This window comes from Melopsittacus undulatus, chromosome 5 (genome assembly GCF_012275295.1).
Source record: "Melopsittacus undulatus isolate bMelUnd1 chromosome 5, bMelUnd1.mat.Z, whole genome shotgun sequence".
NCBI lineage: Eukaryota > Metazoa > Chordata > Aves > Psittaciformes > Psittaculidae > Melopsittacus > Melopsittacus undulatus.
Window position 1 is genome coordinate 117,324 of NC_047531.1, and position 18,466 is coordinate 135,789.

At 45.2% G+C, this 18,466-nt stretch overlaps 1 protein-coding gene and 1 pseudogene across 1 annotated transcript in view; one reads left to right on the forward strand and one right to left on the reverse strand.

Moving 5' to 3' along the window:
• LOC101871378 (golgin subfamily B member 1) overlaps positions 1-13,043 on the forward strand; it is a 45,981-nt gene extending 32,938 nt beyond the window's left edge. Inside the window, exons 14-21 of the mRNA XM_013130721.3 lie at positions 457-635; positions 1,918-2,083; positions 3,791-3,922; positions 6,368-6,526; positions 6,663-6,760; positions 7,681-7,815; positions 9,952-10,057; positions 11,259-13,043. Coding sequence (XP_012986175.2) covers positions 457-635; positions 1,918-2,083; positions 3,791-3,922; positions 6,368-6,526; positions 6,663-6,760; positions 7,681-7,815; positions 9,952-10,057; positions 11,259-11,393 — 1,110 coding nt within the window. The 3' untranslated portion in view covers positions 11,394-13,043. The remainder of the gene's footprint in view (positions 1-456; positions 636-1,917; positions 2,084-3,790; positions 3,923-6,367; positions 6,527-6,662; positions 6,761-7,680; positions 7,816-9,951; positions 10,058-11,258) is intronic.
• A 1,633-nt stretch (positions 13,044-14,676) lies between these two features.
• Positions 14,677-16,622, reverse strand: LOC101872989 (acrosin-like; annotated as a pseudogene).
• Between the last annotated feature and the right edge of the window lie 1,844 nt (positions 16,623-18,466).

Genomic DNA, 18,466 nt, shown 5'->3' on the forward strand with positions numbered 1-18,466 from the left:
GGGAGAGAATATAAAACTAGAAAAGGGAAGAAAAAAACCAACCAACCGGCAGTGATGCACAATACAATTGCTCAGCATCTGCTGACTGATACCCAGCCTGGCACAAGCAGCGATTGGTCCCTTCTGAGTAACTCCTCCTGGTTTCTACCCCGAGCATGACATGATTTGGTATGGAATACCCCTTGGCCGAAACCAGGACAGGATGTTAAATCTCATTAACAATAGAATTCTTTGAAGATTTGGGGGTTGGTTTTGGTTGTTTTTTCTGAACAGTTTTTAGTAGGGTGCTGTAATCACTGACTCAGTGTCTAGTTTCTCTGTCGTCTGAATGTCACTTCTCTTTCTCCAGCTGCCACAGTGAGAAATACTCTGAAATACTTATAATCCTAGCTGCTTGCTCAGTTGTCACACTCTAATATTTCCCTTTAATTAATTTTTTTATATTTACCTTTAAAGGTAAGAGAGTTGAAGAATCTGCAACAGCAATATATCCTGGTTGGGGTAGAATCAGCTGAAAATTCTCACTTAAAAGCACAACTGCAGGAATACCAGCAAGAGGCAGATAAACAGCATTGTCTCCAAGAACAGCTGAAGCAAGAAAGTATTTCCTACCAGCAGGAGATACATCAGCTTAGGTGAGAGTTGTCTGATCACTGCCTCAGTGATACAAATTCCTTTTGCTTTTCTGAACTTGCTTTACTGTTCTCTGTTGCCATCTGACATTTTTCCTCCTCCAGTTCATGCATCATTCTCTGCAAACCATTTCTTTCTACTCCAAGAGCAGTTGTGGGCAGAAGGCAAAGAAAGCTTTGAGAACCTTGGTTTGCCTGTGTCATCTATCAGGAAACCACTGTCCTGTTCAGGATTGGGCATGTATTTATGTGTTTTCCTTGTTCAGCTTTTGCCTCAGTCTTAGGGTGAAGGATTACAGCCCAATGTATTAGAAGGAAAAGCCTGTGAGAAATAGATCAATGATCTTTTAGTTTTTATTTCCTTCATCCAGTGGTGGCCAGTATCATCTGTTTGAGAGGAAACTTGGGCTGTTTCTTGTATTGGAGCTTATGTGTGTAATTACAAAACTCTCCATTCCAAGCTGATAATGAACACCACTTATTATCCCATTGATACCATTGATAAGAAAATGGTAATTTTTTATGACTGTCTAATCCTTTGTTTCACTTGTTTTATGTTTTCTATTTTTAAAAACGTCTGTAATTCAAGTCTAGTAAATTGTCATCTCTGGCTGGACTAAACCTAGTCAGACAAATATGCTGTATTCTAAAAAACAAGAAAGAATTCCTTTTGGGTACTTCAGAGATCCATCTAAGAATGACTGAACCTGTAGTGAAAGGGGTGAGAGGTTTTTTTGTGGCAAGATACAGGGCTTGTGTATCCTGTAGTGCACCCTCCCCCTGCCGCTGATCTGACTCTCAAACTACACTTCAGATCTTGTGAAGTTTGAAGCAGCTCACAAATTTTAATTATCTTCTGATTTTTATCAGGAGATTTATTTCCTGTCTAGCTTCTACAGTGTAAATAAGCTAAGGCTTCAAGCTTGCATATTGAGATCCATGCTATGGTCCTGGTGTGTATCTGACTGAAGCAGTGATAATGTTGTGATGACAAGTGGCATTGTCAGTGACCTGCTTCACAAAGCTATCTTTGCAGGAAGATCACAACAGTGTCCAGGAATACCAAAAGTGTGAGTGTTGAACAATCTGCAGTGTTGAGCAAATATAGAATGCTTCCCTAAACCTGCTTTTAAGGTTCCTGTGCTTAAGTGGCTTGGTTTGGTTTGGTTTAGTTATAAAACTTATTTTATGGCATGGGGTGATCATAGGAAATAGAATCAAATCAATACTGGGATATCGTAAGTGATACTTGTAACTTCCTGGTGATTTTCTTTTGTGTGGACAGACAAGAGAAAACTACCTGGGAAAAGCAGAAGAGCAGCATAAAGGAGCAATACCTGATGGTCATAGCAGAAAAAGACAAGCAACTGAGCCATTTACAAAGAATTATGCAAGAAGTGGGACTGCCCCTCAACAAGTCTCAAGCTGTAGAGGAGCAGTACCAAACAAAGGTGGGTGGAAATACACAGACCCTTCATTGCATTGAAATGTGAAGCTTGAAATTCAGCCAAAGTAGTGTGTGTTGCTTGTATTCAGCTCGTACAGACCACAGTATTGGATTTTGTTATGTGGCCTCAAAGGACTATCACAACAGTGCAACCTGAATAATTGAAAACCTTTAGAAAACTCTGGCATATGCTTATGTGCTCTTCCCTTAGCTTATGGTTCCTAATGTTTCAAGAGAGTAGGAGAGACAGGGCTTCCTAGACACCTTAGGTTCTTCTAAGCAGTGTGGAATTCTCAGGTCTTTCTGGCTATTTTAGAACCACCTTTTGCACTGTGTTTGAAACTAAGATCTTCTGGTTTGGTTCTCCTTTCAATGTCACTTTGTAATTTGTAAGTTTACTATTGAATTTTTAGTGCTTTTTTTACTGTGATGGAGATCTACAATCCTAACTTAAGCCCAGAGAAGCTGAAGATTGAACATTGCACTTTCTGTCTTCTTTCCCCTGTATCACAGTGCTGAAAGTTCAGTGTAGTATGTTGAGTATTTTGCTTGGTCTGGGGAAGGGCACTTGCCTGCTGCATGTACAATAATACCATTATCTTATGAGCAAGGAAAGAACTCTCCTGCCCACATCTGTAATGTCCTAGTAAGAAGCTTTTGTGTCAGTGGGGGAAAGAGGAAATCCTCCCTTATCCCTTTGACACACATGTGTCTGTATGCAAAGAAAAAGCTGAAACAATGTTCATGTGATGCTTTCCAGGACAATGTGTTTGTGCTGGAACCTTTTAGTCTGTGTTGAATGAGAGCAGTGTGGACATTGCTTTGATTTTTTCTGTTTGTTTTTCTTTTTCTCATTCTTATTCTTTTTCTCACATGAATGCTTTTTTTCCTCCTTCCTGTATTGTAGACAGTTTTAAGACAACTTTTGAGAAGGATTGGCATGTTTTAAGCCCAGCCAGTAACTAAGCTCTGTGCAGCCATTTGCACAATTCTTCCCTCTCACCCTCAGTTGGATGGGGAGGAGAATGAAATAAAATCAGTTTAATAATTGAAATAAAAAGTAAAATAACAATAATTATAGGAAATTATAAGAAAAAGGAAGGAATAAACAAGTGGTGCACAATACAATTACTCACCACCTGCTAACTGATGCCCAGCTCATTCCCAAGCAGTGACTGGCCCCTTCTGGCTAACTCCCCCCAGTTTCTATACTGGGCATTATGAGCTGTGGTGTGGAATATCCCTTTGGCTAGTTCAGGTCAGGTGTCCTGTGTCTGCTTCCTCCCAGCTTCTTGTGCCCCTCCTCACTGGCAGAGCACAAGAGATTGAAAAGTCCTTGGCAATTGCTACGGAGCAACAACTAAACCACTGGTGTGTTACCAGTGTTATTCTCAGACTAGAGCCAAAATGCAGAACTGCACCAGCTACTAGGAAGAAAATTAACTCTATCCCAGCTGGAACCAGGCCAGATTCCTATTGTATGTTGTTATTATGTATGTTCGTATCTCCTATTGCAAGTTCAGTGATCTTTCCTAATTGTTTGGATTTTCAGAGGGCTTTTAGGATATTTCTGTTTATTCCCCATTTGCTATTTTGCTTGAGCAGATAAAGTACCAGGAATAATGTTGGGCTTTGACCTTGAAATACTAAGCAGAAAGGACGAATACAGGAGTGGGTTGTCACGTGTGCAGTATTGTTCTTTCCCTGGCAGATTTCTTCAGAAACTCTGAGAGGGGACTTCTCAAGCCTTGAAACAGAGACAAAACATCTCCAGGCCCAGTTAAATGACAGCCTGAAAGAACTGCACCAAAAAGAGCTCAGAATTCATCAGTTAAACAGCAAGGTACTGATTACATTTTATACCTGCTTGCAGTCTGGGATAAGGAGTATGGGGAGGAAGGTAGGCTTGAATAGGGCTTGGGTAGCAGGAATGAATCTGTTCTTGTGGACATTTAGTGAAGTAACACAAAATCAGAAATATTAGTTGGAAGATGATCTAATACATCATTCTGATGCTCAAAGCAGCACTGTCACAAATATTAGATCAGGTCAGCCATGACTTTGCCTGGCTGTGTGGTGAAAAAATAGGGATTCCAGAACCACACTGGACCTTTGTCCAATACTATTGTACACTTTTAACACAAATATTTTTCTTAATGTTTATTCTGACTCTTCTGAACAACAGTCTGTGGCTGTGACCCATTACAGTATTTTCTGCCTCTTTCAAGAAGTTGGCTTTGTCAGCTTTATGATTCCCTTTAATTTCATTGTAAGCTATTGTAAAATGACCCTTTAGCATGTTCTCTTTAGCAGACTAAAGCAGGCCAGCTCTTACAGGCATCATCTGCTCCAATCTCTCAGTGATCTCAGCAGCCTTTTCCTTGGACCCCTTCCCATTTCTCTATCCATTTTAGAATCATTTAATTTGGAAAAGACCTGTAAGATTACGGAGTCCAACCATTAACCTAACACAGCCAAATAACACCACTAAACCATGTCCCTACATGCCACATCTACAGGTCTTATAAATACCTCCAAGGATGGTGACTTACCCACTACCCTGGGCAGGCTGTTCCAATGCTTGATAACCCTTTTGGTGAAGAAATGTTTCCTAATATGCAGTCTGACTTCCCCTGGTGCAACTTGAGGCTGTTTCACCTTGTCCAATGACTTGTTACTTGAGAGAAGAGTCTGACCCCCACCTCATTGCAACCTCCTTTCAGGTAGTTGTAGAGAGCAGTAAGGTCTTTCCTTAGCTTCCTTTTCTTCAGACTAATCAAATTCAGTTCCAGTCAGCTGTTCCTCATAAGACTTGTTCTCTAGACCCTTCACCAGCTTTGCTGCTCTTCTCTGGAGGTGCTTCAACACCTTAATGTCCTTGTAGTGAGGGACCCAAAACTGAACACAGGATTCAAGGTGCCACTCACCAGTGCTGAGCACAAGGGGCCTGCTGGGCACACAATTTCTGATGCAAGCCAGGATGCTACTGGCCTTCTTGGCCACCAGGAAACAACTGTCAGCTCATTCAGCCATTGTCAACTAATACCCCTGGGTCCTTTTCTGCCAGGAAGCTTTCCAGCCACTCTTCCCCAAGTTCGGAGTGCTGCATGGGGTTATGGCCTAAGTGCAGGACCTGGCACTTCATCTTGTTGAACCTCATACAGTTGGCCTCAGCCCATCAATCCATTCTGTTGATGGCATGGATTTTTTATTCTTAAATAGTTGTTTAACCTTAAATAAAACCTGAACACGCTTTTTGACATGTCGAAGGGAAGGAATGCCATCCAGAGGGACCTGGACAGGCTGGAGAGGTGGGCCAATGCAAACCTTATGAAGTTCAACAAGACAAAGTGCAAGGTCCTGCAGCTGGGTTGAGGCAGTCCCAAGGACAAATACAGGCTGGGTGGAGAATGCATTGAGAGAAGGCCTGAGGAGAAGGATTTGGGGGTGCTGGTTAATGAGAAACTGAACATGAGCTGGCTTCAGTGTGCGTACACAGCCCAGAAACCACCTGTGTGCTGGGCTGCATCACCAGTAGCATGACCAGCAGGTCAAAGGAGGTGATCCTGCCCCTCTACTCTGCTCTCATGGGGCCCCACTTGGAGTATTGTGTGCAGTTCTGGTGTAAAAAGGACATGGAGCTGTTGGAGCAAGCCCAGAGGAGGCCACGAGAGCTGGAGCATCTCCCATACAAGAACAGGCTGATACCCGTCCTGACCCAAGTAGCGATCAGCTCCTGACCAACTTCCCCCAGTTTCTATCCCAAGCATGACGTACTGTGGTAAGGAATATCCTGTTTGCTAGTTTTGGTCAGGTGTTCTATTTCTGCTCCTTCCTGGCTTTTCATGCCCCTTCTCACTAACAGCATGAGAGACTGAAAAGGCCTTGATCAGGGTAAGTGCAACTGAGCAGCAACTAAAGCATCCATGTGTTGCCATTATTATTCTTAGACAAAGCAGTCCAATTCCCCCAATGAAATGGAAAACTCAGAATTTATCCATCTTCAGAGAGTTGCATTCAAGGAGAAAATAAGAATATAAAATCATAATTTATTGATTATATTTCTGAACGATTTAGGTGGGATTTAGGAAAGATTTATGTTCTGTATATTGTGTTGATGTTTTGAGACTCCTTTCTGGAAACCTTAATCCAAGCTACTGTTGGACCTTAGTAACATGCAGTGGGGCAGTTCCCATGTTCTCAATATAATTCTTACCCTCACACAAAGAACAATTTTGCTTTCACAAAAAAATGAGTTCTTTACTCAGCAGTTGTTTTCTCTTCTCAGCTATCTCAGGTCTTTGAGGAGAAAAATGCTCTCTCTCTCCAGTTGCGTGGTAGCAGTCGGAATATCTGTGAGAGCCATCAGCGCTACAGTGAGGTTCTAAACCGCTGCTTGGCGCTTGAGAGGCAGCTCCAGGAGCTGCAGTCTGCGGACAAGAGCATGGTAAGGGTGGTCTTTGTGGTGCAAGGGAGGGGAAAGCTTACTGCAAATGGCTTCACTAACTGGGCAGCATTGCACCTACTTTCTGTCCTCTTCATTCAGTGCTATCTATCTGCCATACGTTCATGCTTTCTTTCAGGAGCTGTTTGCAACAGATGCTGCTCCAGGAGCACCTCAAGAAAAGAATGAGCCTCAGAGAGGCAGTTACACACCAGAACTGCAGGAGTTGCAGCTGAGGTAAAGAATGCCTGAGAAAACAGGAGTGGGAGGTGTTAGTCCTGATAGAAGTCTTTGGACTAGTGATGAGCATGTTTCTGTTACTGTCTGAATATTGGAAAAACCTATTTCCACACTAGGGCCTTGTGGAAGTGGAGGGACTGTTATATATTACATGACAGCTGTCATTAGTCATAGAATCATAGAATTTTTTGGGTTGGAAAAGACCTTGAGATCATCTAGTTCCAACTCCCCTGCCATGGGCACGGATGCCTCACCCTAGACCGTGTCTCCCAAGGCTTCATCCATCTCTTTGGATGGATGAAAATGAAAAAATGAAGAGACAATATGCAGCAGCAGTTTCATTTGACCAGCACCAGCCAAATGATTGTCTTTGATCTGATGGGCTGGGTCTTCATTAACTGCTGAAGTATATCAGTGGTCCTGGTCTCAAGGCTGTTAGCTTGAGAGTGTCTGGAATTAAGACCTAGCAATGATTCCTTGTAACCTTCTGGAACTAAGATCTACTACATGATTACTCATACCCTTTAAAAATAACTTTTAGGAGGTGGGGCCATGGATGGCAGAGCCAAAGAACACCTTCTTGATGTGACACAGAAGCTTCTCTTGCTTTCCAAATAACTCAAATTCCACTGTTCCCTGAAGCATTCAAGAAATGTGTAGATGAGGCCCTTAGTGACATGGGTTATTGGTGGCCTTGGCAGTCCTCGGGTAAAGGTTGGACTTGATGATCTTAAAGGTTTTTTCCAACCTCATTGATTCTATGATTTTATGAGATATATTAATAAAAGATTATTAAGTCTTCTGTGAAATGGAAGGGAATTGGAGTCTTTTCACATCCTGCATAGATGAATATAATAGAAACAGTATGGTGTACGGATTAGTCCTTTTTTGGTGTATGCTTGGTTATTTTCTAACAGGTTGTCTGAAACAGAACGTTTACATAGCAGTACAAAGCAGGATATGAGGTATTTGGAGGAGCAGCTGGAGGAAGAACGGGACCGTCGTCTTGCTGTGGAGGAGGCACTGTCTGCAGCACAGGATCAGATCAGGAGGTGAGGGAGCCTGGGCAAACAGGAAGTGTCACCATAGCAGTATGCTGATCCTAGCTCTGTGTTCATCTAGCACTGCATTACATCCTACTGTTGAGTGTCACTGGGAGCATAGAAATGACTATACCATGTCTCTGACAGAATGGCTGAGGTTGGAAGGGACCTCTGGAGGTCATCCTGTCCAGTGCCCCTGCTCAAGCAGGGCTATCTAGAGTCAGTTGCCCAGGACCATGTCCAGATGGCTTCTTAGTATCTCCAAGGATGAAGACTTCACAGTCATCCTGAGCAGCTTGTGCCAGTGCTCAGTCACCCTTACATTAAAAAAAAAGACGTGTTTCCTGATGTTCAGCCTATCTGTCAGTTGTAGACAAAGATAGAATGAGACAACTGACTAGGCATTAAGACAAATTCTGACTAGGAATGAGATGCCAGCTTTTTCAGTGAGTTAAATACTGGAAAATATATTTTGGAGACTGGGAATTGGGTACAGGCAAGAGGAGTTTTCATACTTCCAGGGGATCTGTCTCCTCAGTAAGCACCTGTGTGTCATGGGCAAAACAGTCTGGACTTGAAGAATGTCACTCAATTTTAATTATTGCTAATTAACATAAACTTCTAATTAATTTCAGTATCAAGAAACAATGAAACACTTGGGACAAACACTTCCCCCTCCCTGCCTTTCCCAAGCTCAACTCAGCTTAGACACCTTTCCTCTCCCCTTTCTGGTGCCCCTTTGTTTGCACTGCACATTGCGCTCTGTCCCTTTTGTGAGGCAAAGGGCAGCATAGGAGGCTGGGATCAGTAGTAGTGACTTATCAATGCTGCTTCTTGTTTCTTACCCATTTCCTCCTTCCCAGTCGCTACCCTTTGTTAAATACGTTTGAGCAGGAGCACCATATGCTCCTCTGGTTGTAGTTTTGGCACACAGTAAGGCATCACACATCGCCGAGCTAGGTGTGACTGGTGCAGGGCACTTCATGCCTTCTGCCACACAACTCTGCCTTGCAACTCCCTGTTAGCAAAGCCTTGCCATTTAATACCCAGAATACAGTTACTTGACAGATGCCGTTATACTCAGCAGAGAAAAGGAACCTGACCTACACTAGATGTTAGGATGAGGATGCAGTGAGGCACATATTAGAAATGCCTGTTTCTCCTCATTGACTCTAAAAGTGGGTTTTATCATGTAACTTGAATGTAGGCACTTGTGCTGTGCAAATTAAAATAAACCTCGCTATTGGAGTCTTTTACATGAAAGCAATGGCCTTCTTCTGGCACATGCTTATTCAGAAGGAAAATGGTATGTGGAAGATTTCTAGGCCCTGGTTCCCTGGTGATCATTACATGACTCAGACAAGTGTAGCCTTTTCTAGCATTAAAGTCTATGTAAGCCTCCTACAACTGGTTTCAATTCACTGATTAAAGCTAGCCTGAAGATTTGACAGTGCTGCTTCTGCATTCCATCATTTAATAGTATCTTATCCATCTTGAATATCTGTTACTAGAAAAATAGTTAGCAAGAACCAGCACTACTGGGACCAGAACTGGTTTCCAAAATAATTTCATAGAATTAAAAATATACAGTTAAATCATCTGCCCTGGTTTCTTTCAAGTCACACACTATGAAATTTCACTTGGAGCCCCCCAGTAGAACACAGAGACCTCAGTTAAGTTAAAGAGCTTGAAATTTCTGAAAGACAAAAAAGTTAAAAATAAACCAAGCCAAACTGCACCAAAAGAGCAATGGGTTGAAGTGACAGGATATGAATTAGGGAGAACTCTGCTGCCAGCAGCTGAGCTGTCCTACTGGAGAGGAATGATAATCTGCACATCATGCAGATGGAAGTTTTACTCTTCCCTCTGACTAGAGACAGGAAGTGGCTGGCACTGAGCAATATGCCTTCTTTGTCATGGTTTCACCAGTATCCTGGTGGAGAAAGGAGGATCACCCAGTCCTCCTATGCAGCAAACATAGCTGCATAGCAGCAAACAGTACCAGTTCTTGTCAAGTGAGGCCACAGATAGCTTGCAATGATTGGTTTCTGTTTGAAGAAATACCTCCTTTCCTAAGCTTGTCTGGAGTGTTGGTTTGGGATATCACAAGAACTTCAATCTCATTTAATGTTTTTTTTGTGCCAGGTTGCAGTCAAGTGAGTGGACATCTTCCTTAAGTGATAGCCTTGATATGACTCCAAGTCAAGAGCATTCCTTGCTGATTGACTCCATGGATAATAATTACAGCAAAGTAAGAATTTACATCCACAGCTGTCAGTGATGTAAGCCTTGGCTGATGCAAGAAAATGTGAACTGAAAACTCTGAATGTGTAGCAGCTAAACCCTCCTGTAGGCACATGTAACCTTAGGGTTTGTGCAGGTTTCTGCTCATCTTGCTCTGGTTATCAAGCTAAAAGCCACATGTTGTTCTTACCATGTCTGTGCTACAGTCTGCATAACAGACTAAATTTCAGGGCTCACTAAAGTGTAGGCCAGCATTGTCTGTGCCTAAAACATGGTCCTGTGTTCCTTGTAAGAATATGCAAGGCCTCAGTGATGAGCAAATAGGCAAAGTCTGTGCAAACAGTATGCAATCTTATGCATAACAAATGTATGTGTTACTGGCCATGCATCTGTAATGTCTGGATAATCTGCCCTTTTGTTTAGCAACCATCTCATACTTTTCTCACTCATGGTCTTTCAAACCTGCATCAGTTAACCTGGAAGCTGAAGTGGGGAGCTGCTTTTTCACTGCTGGATGACAGCCTGGCAGTAACCTGTCCTGTTTTGCTAAAGATGAAGCCCTGCTTAAGAGTTTGCCCTCTGGTTTCTCCAAGATTTGGGGGTGATGCTTTCAAGAGCAGCAGCAGCAGAATTATGACAAGAGCCATCCATAACTGGATGCTGTTCTGTGCTCATGCTTGGGGTTTGTGACAAGAATAGACAGTTGGTTTTTTTTCTACTGGAACTTTGCCAGTTGATGTTACACTGACTCCTGGAAGAGCCCCTGTAGGTAAAGTCACTCTACAACAGCTGGTTCAACAGCTTCAGAAGTCCTTTCACTGCAAGTGTGAAACAGCAAATAATTTTGTTCTTTTAGGACAGATTCCTAGTAGCTCGAGGCTCTAGCAGAGAAGTACCATTGATCCATTTGTTTATATTTCACTCGGAGGGCCTATAAATTCATAGAGACCAAATGTTAAAGGGAGATGTTCTGCATTCTGCTGCCTTTTCTCAAGCAGAACTGGAGAAAGCTGGTTCATGAGAAACCTGCAGAGAGAGGGGAAGGGGAATATTTCACAGAGGGTTTGCTCTAGAGGTCAAATCTGACAGTGGAACAGGTTTGGGAAGTTTCATTCTCATTAACCTTCATGGTCTGGGGAGCTCTGTGTGAAGGCAGCTGGGGACATATCCGTTCCTGGTACTGACTGGTCTCTCTTTTATTCTTCCAGACTCGGAATATCCTTGGACTACGACGCCTGTTACGCTCTCTCTTCTGTTCTCGGACACGCTTGCCTCTGCTAGTGGCCACGTATCTGCTTGCTCTCCATGTCCTTCTCTTCCTGTGCTTTACAGGCCACCTATGAACAGGAATAACAGCTTTTCTGGAGCCACAACCCTCCTTGTAATGAGGGCTTGCATTCTATATTGACATGGTAGCACTTCACTCAACTGCCTTCTTTTTCCAAGTCAGCCCGTAAGGAGCAGCTGCACCCAGCACCTTGCGCCTAGGTTGGTTGCTGTCCAAGTATGCAGCAGCCAGGGCTGATGCTTGGGATCTGTTTCCAGGACATATGCCATTCCTTCGGTGTTTTAAATGAGTGGTATGTTTTCTAAGCCAGGGTCCTCATGCTACAGGCTTCAAGGATAGCATTTGTTCCTGTACCTGGAGGTAGCACCACTCATTTTAGATAGTATTGTGCTGTGGTAGTAATAAGAAAAATATTCCTAAGTTGCTGCAGTACTACAGCACTTCTAGGAACTGCAGAACCTTCCTGCTCTTAGACTGGTCAGTGAGTTGGGCTGGGGAAACCCTGCAGCTAGGTACAAGGAAGAGCAGCTTCTTCTCTCTCTTCCATCCCTTAGGTTTGCTCCGTGGCTCAGTGCTGCTTAAAATGCATATCCTGAGCAAGTTATGGACACGTTAAGGAATATGAATTGCAAAACTGTGATTCCTGCTTAGTTGCATCTCCTGTTGAAAAAAGGCCAAAATTAATATATCCAGACCTGCTGAGCATTCCATTTAGAAGCAGTCATGTGTCTGCCCTGACAAGCTTGTAAAATAACACCAGTAACTTTGCTATTGAAAAGGAATAGGAAAAATCTTTTTAGCTCCAAATTAATGACTTTGCCAGTTACAGCATTTGTGCACCTCTCATGATGGAAGGTGCTTGCATACCTCTTGAAATCAGAGCAGCCATACTCTAGCATTCTAATCCATTGAACCCTTGCCACAAGATTAAAGCTGTACCGGCTGTGTTTAAGGGTTCTGTAATGTGGAATGTGGGCCCAAACCAAAAGCAGAAGCTCCAGAAATAAGCTGTTTTCCCTATGCTGAGGAGGGGACTGCAATTTAAAAACCTTCTGACATCTCTGCATTAGGAAAAGCCTGTTGTAGAAAGCTGGTGCTGGTCATTGGATCTAAAACAAACTGATGTAAATGGACTTGATCTTATAGGATACATGGAAAGCTGTCTTTTCTGAAGAACTCTTGAATATGTCCTGGAATTCAGACCACCCTGTTCCAAGGGGAGAATGCTGAATGCAAGGAAGATAGCTCCAGTCAAGTTCCCTGTCAAGAGACCAAGTGGTCATTCTGTTCAGAGTACTTGCTAGGATTCTATTTGCCTCTTACTATAGTATTAACAGTCATGTTTTTTTCCCATGGGAAAGAGGTAATGCTTCTCATGTTGCTGGTAAAGTAAGATTTCTCTAGCCAGTAAACAAAGCCTGTTTGAGGCTGAGATGATTTCATCATGGTAAAATAACTGGATTTCTGGCAGGTCCAGAACACTGGCATTACATATCCATTTGTGCACTACCCTTGACTATCTGTGTGGACTTCCTCAACTATAGAAAATTGAGAGACCAAATACTTTGCCTATAGCTTTTTGGGACATGTATATATAATAAAGATTATTTTTCTGGTGAAATTTGTATCTTATTGTCATGTAAGGTCTGCTGAAGGGTATAGAGCTGCTGTATCATACCTTTTACAAGACCATCGTGGGACTGTAGGTCACTTTTGTGTACGCTGATAGGAGAAGCTCTGTTTCTTCATATTATTTGAATGCCTCTGGAGATTACCTTTTTCCTCTGTCTCACCTCTTCCTCAGCCTTTTTCAGCTTTTACTGCTATGACAAAAGAGGGAAATAGCACTTCAATAGTGAAAGCCACTTCAGTAAAACAAGACCTGTGGAGCTGTACTCTGCCATCTCTGGTATGCACAAGCCAATTCTGCACAGCAACTATTGAGGCAGGTCCAAGATCTCTCTGTGCCAGAGGCAAGGCAGTGTTACAAGGGTCAGGGCAGAGCAGAAGTAGGTTATTGCATGGAGCTGTAGGAGGAACCTCTCCTTACCCTCCTGGCCACCTTTACAGAGTAGGTATGAGGCTCTGGGGATGGTAGACATAGTGCATGCTGAGGAGGAGGAGGAACCTATGCAAGTGCTCTCACTGAGCTCAGATCAAGTGACTTCATGCAACAACAGCTGCAGAAAGACCAGTGCTGAGAAGGAACAACAATGATTTATGCTCACAGATGACTCCTGAGCAGGTGGAGAAGCCCATCTGCAGGCCAGACCTTTTCACCAGTTTGCTGCCTCCCTGGGGCTGTCATCAGGGATTTCATCGGACAACTGACAAACTTAGTACAGTCTTTGGATTATTAGCCATTCTGGCTCTTTCAAATGGGTACTAATGATGTTGCTATAAGAAGTCCAAGGTTGATCAAAAGATGTTTCACAGTCCTGGGAAGAATGATAAAAATTGAGCAGCATAGGTAGTATTTTCTTCAATTGTCCTAGCAATCGGGAGAGACATTGGAAGAAACAGCAATGCCCAAGACATCAATAGCTGGCTCCAGGACTGATGTCTCCACAAGAACCTTCTTTTCTGTAACCATGGGAGTCTTCAAAACACAAGGTATGCTGTGGCCTGATGGAATCCACCTGTCGTGATGGGAAAATGCATCTTTGCTTGTAAACTGACAGGGCTCCTTGAGAGGACTTACCAGTGGGGGAAAGCGTAACAACAAAAACTAAAGGTAAGCCAAAGGTTGGCATGGCATTACCTGAGGGTAGCAATGGGAGCATTGACTGCACTGTAACTCCTGACAGCTTTAACTCTGTTTGCTGTGGCCAGCAATTTCTCATCGTGGCTGGTCCCCCAGTCAGTTCAGTTGGCTAAGGCTTACGCCAGGCCCTAAACATGAGCTTGTGTGCTTTAATGCAAACACCCAACGTTGCCTCCATGGCACATCGTTTTTTCCTACCCTTTTCCTAGTCTTGATGGGCCAGTCTTACTCATCCCATATAGGCTGTGAGCAGCCTCCTCTCTGAGCAGGCAACGTTTCAGCCCCTTTGGGAGACCACTTCTCTGTGCCTGAGTTAACTGCCTGCAGCCTCATTTTGCAGGTGCTGGAAATGGAAGTGCTTGCCTTGCACAGGAGACTGAATTAGACCAAAGCAAAGTTAGCTGTGGAAACAAGTAATTTTATTTCAGGAACAACTTAACATCAATGTTTATCTGAATTATGAAGAGCATGGAAAGATGGAACAGGCCTTTGACATTGAGGCTGTCTTTGAATCAGCATGCATTGCCCCAGAAGGAAATGGCTGTGGTACATTGCAGCCTACCCTGGCTCCTGTTCATCCTGCTGCTGAAGGCCTTTTTTCCTTTAGGGCCTTCAGGAGCTCCTGTACCTGAGTGAGGAGTTCCACCAGCTTCTGATGTGGAAATGGGCAGGAATTAATGGTGCCTGATTGTGTTGGTCTTGACTTTGGTTTTGGCTTTGGCCTTGGCCTGTGAGTAGGAGGTGAGGTGAAGACTGGCTGTAGTGTGGATTGGCTGTAGTGTTGGATTGGCTGTAGTGTTGGATTGGCTGTAGTGTTGGATTAGCTGTTGTCCCTGGGTGCAGTTCCATCTGTCCGAGGATCCACTCATACAGTGCTGATGGAGGTGTAGACTCCTGGCAGTTGTGCTCTCACGCAGCCTTTCCCCCAGCTGGTGACTCCCACAACCCAGCAGTAGTCAGAATTGTTACCTTTGCCTGTGAGAGGACCACGGCTGTCACCCTGCAGCGGGAGAGAGGATGAGGGTGCTGCTGGTGGCCACGGGCAGCACTAAGGCTGGCTCCTTCTCTCACAGAGCTGCATTCACTGCACAGAGGCTCTGCTCAGGTGCCAGAGCCTACAGAACCTTGTCTGGAGGGTGCTGTGGGGCTGTGAGGTTGGGCTCTCCCTCATCTCTGCACGGGGATCCTGGGGGTGTGAAGACGGATGTTCCAGGATTGGGAACTGGATCTGGGCTGCCAGGAGCACTGGAGGGGTTCCATGGCAGAGTACCCTGGGATGAGGGGGGCACGGGGCAAGCAGCTGCAGATGGGAGAGGGGAGGGAACCCCAGCAGTGTTGGGGACCCCGGGTGGGAGGTGACTTGCCAGGCAAAGCATGTGCTGGGCTCTGTTTGGGCTGCATGTGCTGCTGGGGTTGCTGACCTGTTGCACACTCCTACCTGGCACGAGTCTATTCTGCCTTGTGGGTACCCGGCGCATAAGTTGTGCCTATGGCCCCTTGATACCTCCTCAGTGAGTTGGACCTTGGCCTCCTGCAGGATATCAACAGTTTCTTCTGCTGTTAGCACAGAAAGGAAATAACACCCAGCACCTTGTGACAGTTTTCCTGCCCTGTCTGAGTGAGCCCTTTCCCTAACACATGGCTTTGCCCCTTGAGAGGCATTGGACCCATCTTTCCCTTCTGCCTTGCTCACCACAGTGGGTCAGGCCCATCTCTTGAGGCACACATCCCTGATGTTTGCCCCTCATCTCTGATACCGCGGAGCCTGGCCCATGCCCCTGGTGTGCCAAGCTTGCTCTGGGGACATGAGTGCTTTTTGGGAACTCACAGCTTGCATTCATCAAACCCCATCTGCTGGTGTGGCAGTCTGTCAGCTGGGACACTGCCAGTGAGGCACTGGGCACACAGGCAAGCTGAACATAGTCGCTGCACTGGACAGGCTGGTCCAATTCCAGCAAGGTGATGTCGTTCCCCTCTGAGATGTTGGTGTAGAGTTTGTGAACAATCACCTGCTTAGTCCTGTGTACTTGGACCTCAGGGCCCAGCTGAGACAGTTGGATGGCCCCGATCACCATGTGCCACATTGGGACATGCCTAGAAGCCAGATGGAGAGAAGGCTCAGAGGGAGCACAGCCACGTGCCTGCTGCTTCCCAAGGGAAAGAGGTAAGCAGTGCTGTGGAGGGTGTGACTGCCCCAGCATGCCTTATGCTCAAAGAATGTTGACTGGAGGCTGCTAGGAAGCAGTGGCACAAGTCTCTAACTGGCTCTGCACTACAAGGAAATGCGATGGGAATAGGATGCAGTGTTGCAGACGGGGCACCTGCTGGTATTGTGGGGATGTTCCTGTGCCCTCCTTCTCTGACCTAGATGCCATGAAGCAGTGGGCTGTAAGAGAACCCACTGTGGGCTGATGAGTGACCCTCCACAGATGTGCACCATGCCCCTGTGCAAGACTGGATGCTGATGATCCATGGGCAGGAGCCTAGCTGGGTATCTGTGCCCCCAACAACACGTGACATGCCGTGATACACAGCCATGGGCCTCAGCCCGCAGGTCCTGTGGGAGAAACTCATCACTGTCCTGCTTTGATGGCTGCTGCTGGGGCTGAAGGTCAGCCTCTTCCTTCCCCACAGGGCACTGCATAGACAGCAGGACCAGGGAACCCTGTGGGACGGGTGTCTGCCTGCCTCTGTTTTAGTCTGTAGATGAGTTGTGCCAACAGCCTGGGGCTGGCAGGGAACTGAGACAAGGAGGCATAAAAGCACAATGTAATCAGTTCTAAGTAACGTAAAGTTTGGTGGCTTTGTAAAGAAAATAACTGTGATGCTTGAAGGTAGTTGACCCTTAAACAGGTCCTTGGGACCTTGGTACAAGAAGTGTATGAAAAGCAGAACACAAAAACAGGACCTGGGGATGGGGAGTATCTGGGACTAGCAGATGTTCAGGGTGGGCACACTTAAACTAACTGATAAGTAGAAGGACAGGATGATTGCTATGTCCGTAATGTTAATTAAGCTGGTTATGAAGATTGTTGGAAGAAGTAACCGACCCACAGAGACCAGCACCACAATTCTGTACGCATGCAGGAAACTTTCTGGATAATGATGTAATCCATACGTAGCTTCATGAATATGTATGTATGCCTAGGGACTATATAAGCATGGCTTGTGGAGCAGTATGGGGACACACTTTAGGAGGAGCTATCCCCCGTGTCTCCTGGTGCAGCAAGAAAGAATTCCTGCTTGTCAGCTTGAAAACTGTTGGTGAGTTTGTTCCTGGAGTTGTCTCCGAATCAGAACTGAGGCCCCAATTCAGGGTTTGGGTGTGGAGGTGGTGTGGCCTTGGCTGACAAGCAGACACCCTCCAGTGAATCCCATCATAGCACGTCACCCCGCACAGCTCTTCTGAACACTGCTTGTGGGATCAGGGCTGCAGCCCTGCGGCGGCAGCAGCACCTGCCTGTGAGCGCTACTGCTCCCAGCTAGCAGGGAAACAAACACTGTGGCATCAGAGCCTCTGAGAGTTCACTGCCACCCGCTCTCTGCAGCTGTCTGCCCCCAGGTCCTGCCCAAGAAACATACACCAGAGAACACCACTACTACAGGCAGTATGCACGTGGTTGGGTGTTGGAGGCCCGATGTGGTTACAGTCACGGCCCTCAAGCAGTGATGTGCCAGACAAATAAGTTATGCACAGCCCCACAGTGTCCACCTTCCTGCAGAGAGCACAGTGACATGCAGATGCAGCACAGTCTAACTGGTTACCTCAGCCACAGCAACATCCTCTGGCAGGCTTCACATCCTTCCTGTCTGAGTTCCATTGCTGTTCTGAGCCCACACGGACAAGTGCAGTTGTGGCACCCAGTATGCACGGCCAAGGACATGCAATTTTAAACTCTAGACAAAAGAGGATGCTTCTGAGAATTCTATTAATGAGTTTTCACATACATTAACAAAAAGAATCCAGACTATGATAATAATGCCCTTATTCAGAGGGAGACAAGGTGAAACAGAAGGAGGTATTTAAGAAGAACTCCTGAAGCTGGTATTTAAGGTAAACCAGAGGACTGAGGAACTAAAATCTTTTTGACAGTTTACTGAGACTGGAATTAGAAAGAAGTTGTTATTACACATCCATCACTGCAGTCTGCTTTCAAAGACAAGAAAATGTGATGGACTCGAGACATGGAAGTACTTAACAGGTCATGAGATCCCTGAAATGAGGATCTATCGCAGCTGGATCAGGACTGTGGGAGGGGGGGTCTCCCCAGAGCACAGCAGAGGGAGCGAACCCCCTCCCTGAGCTGCTGCTCATGCTCTGGGGGTGCAGCCCAGCACAGGGGGGGTGAGGGACAGGGTGGTTC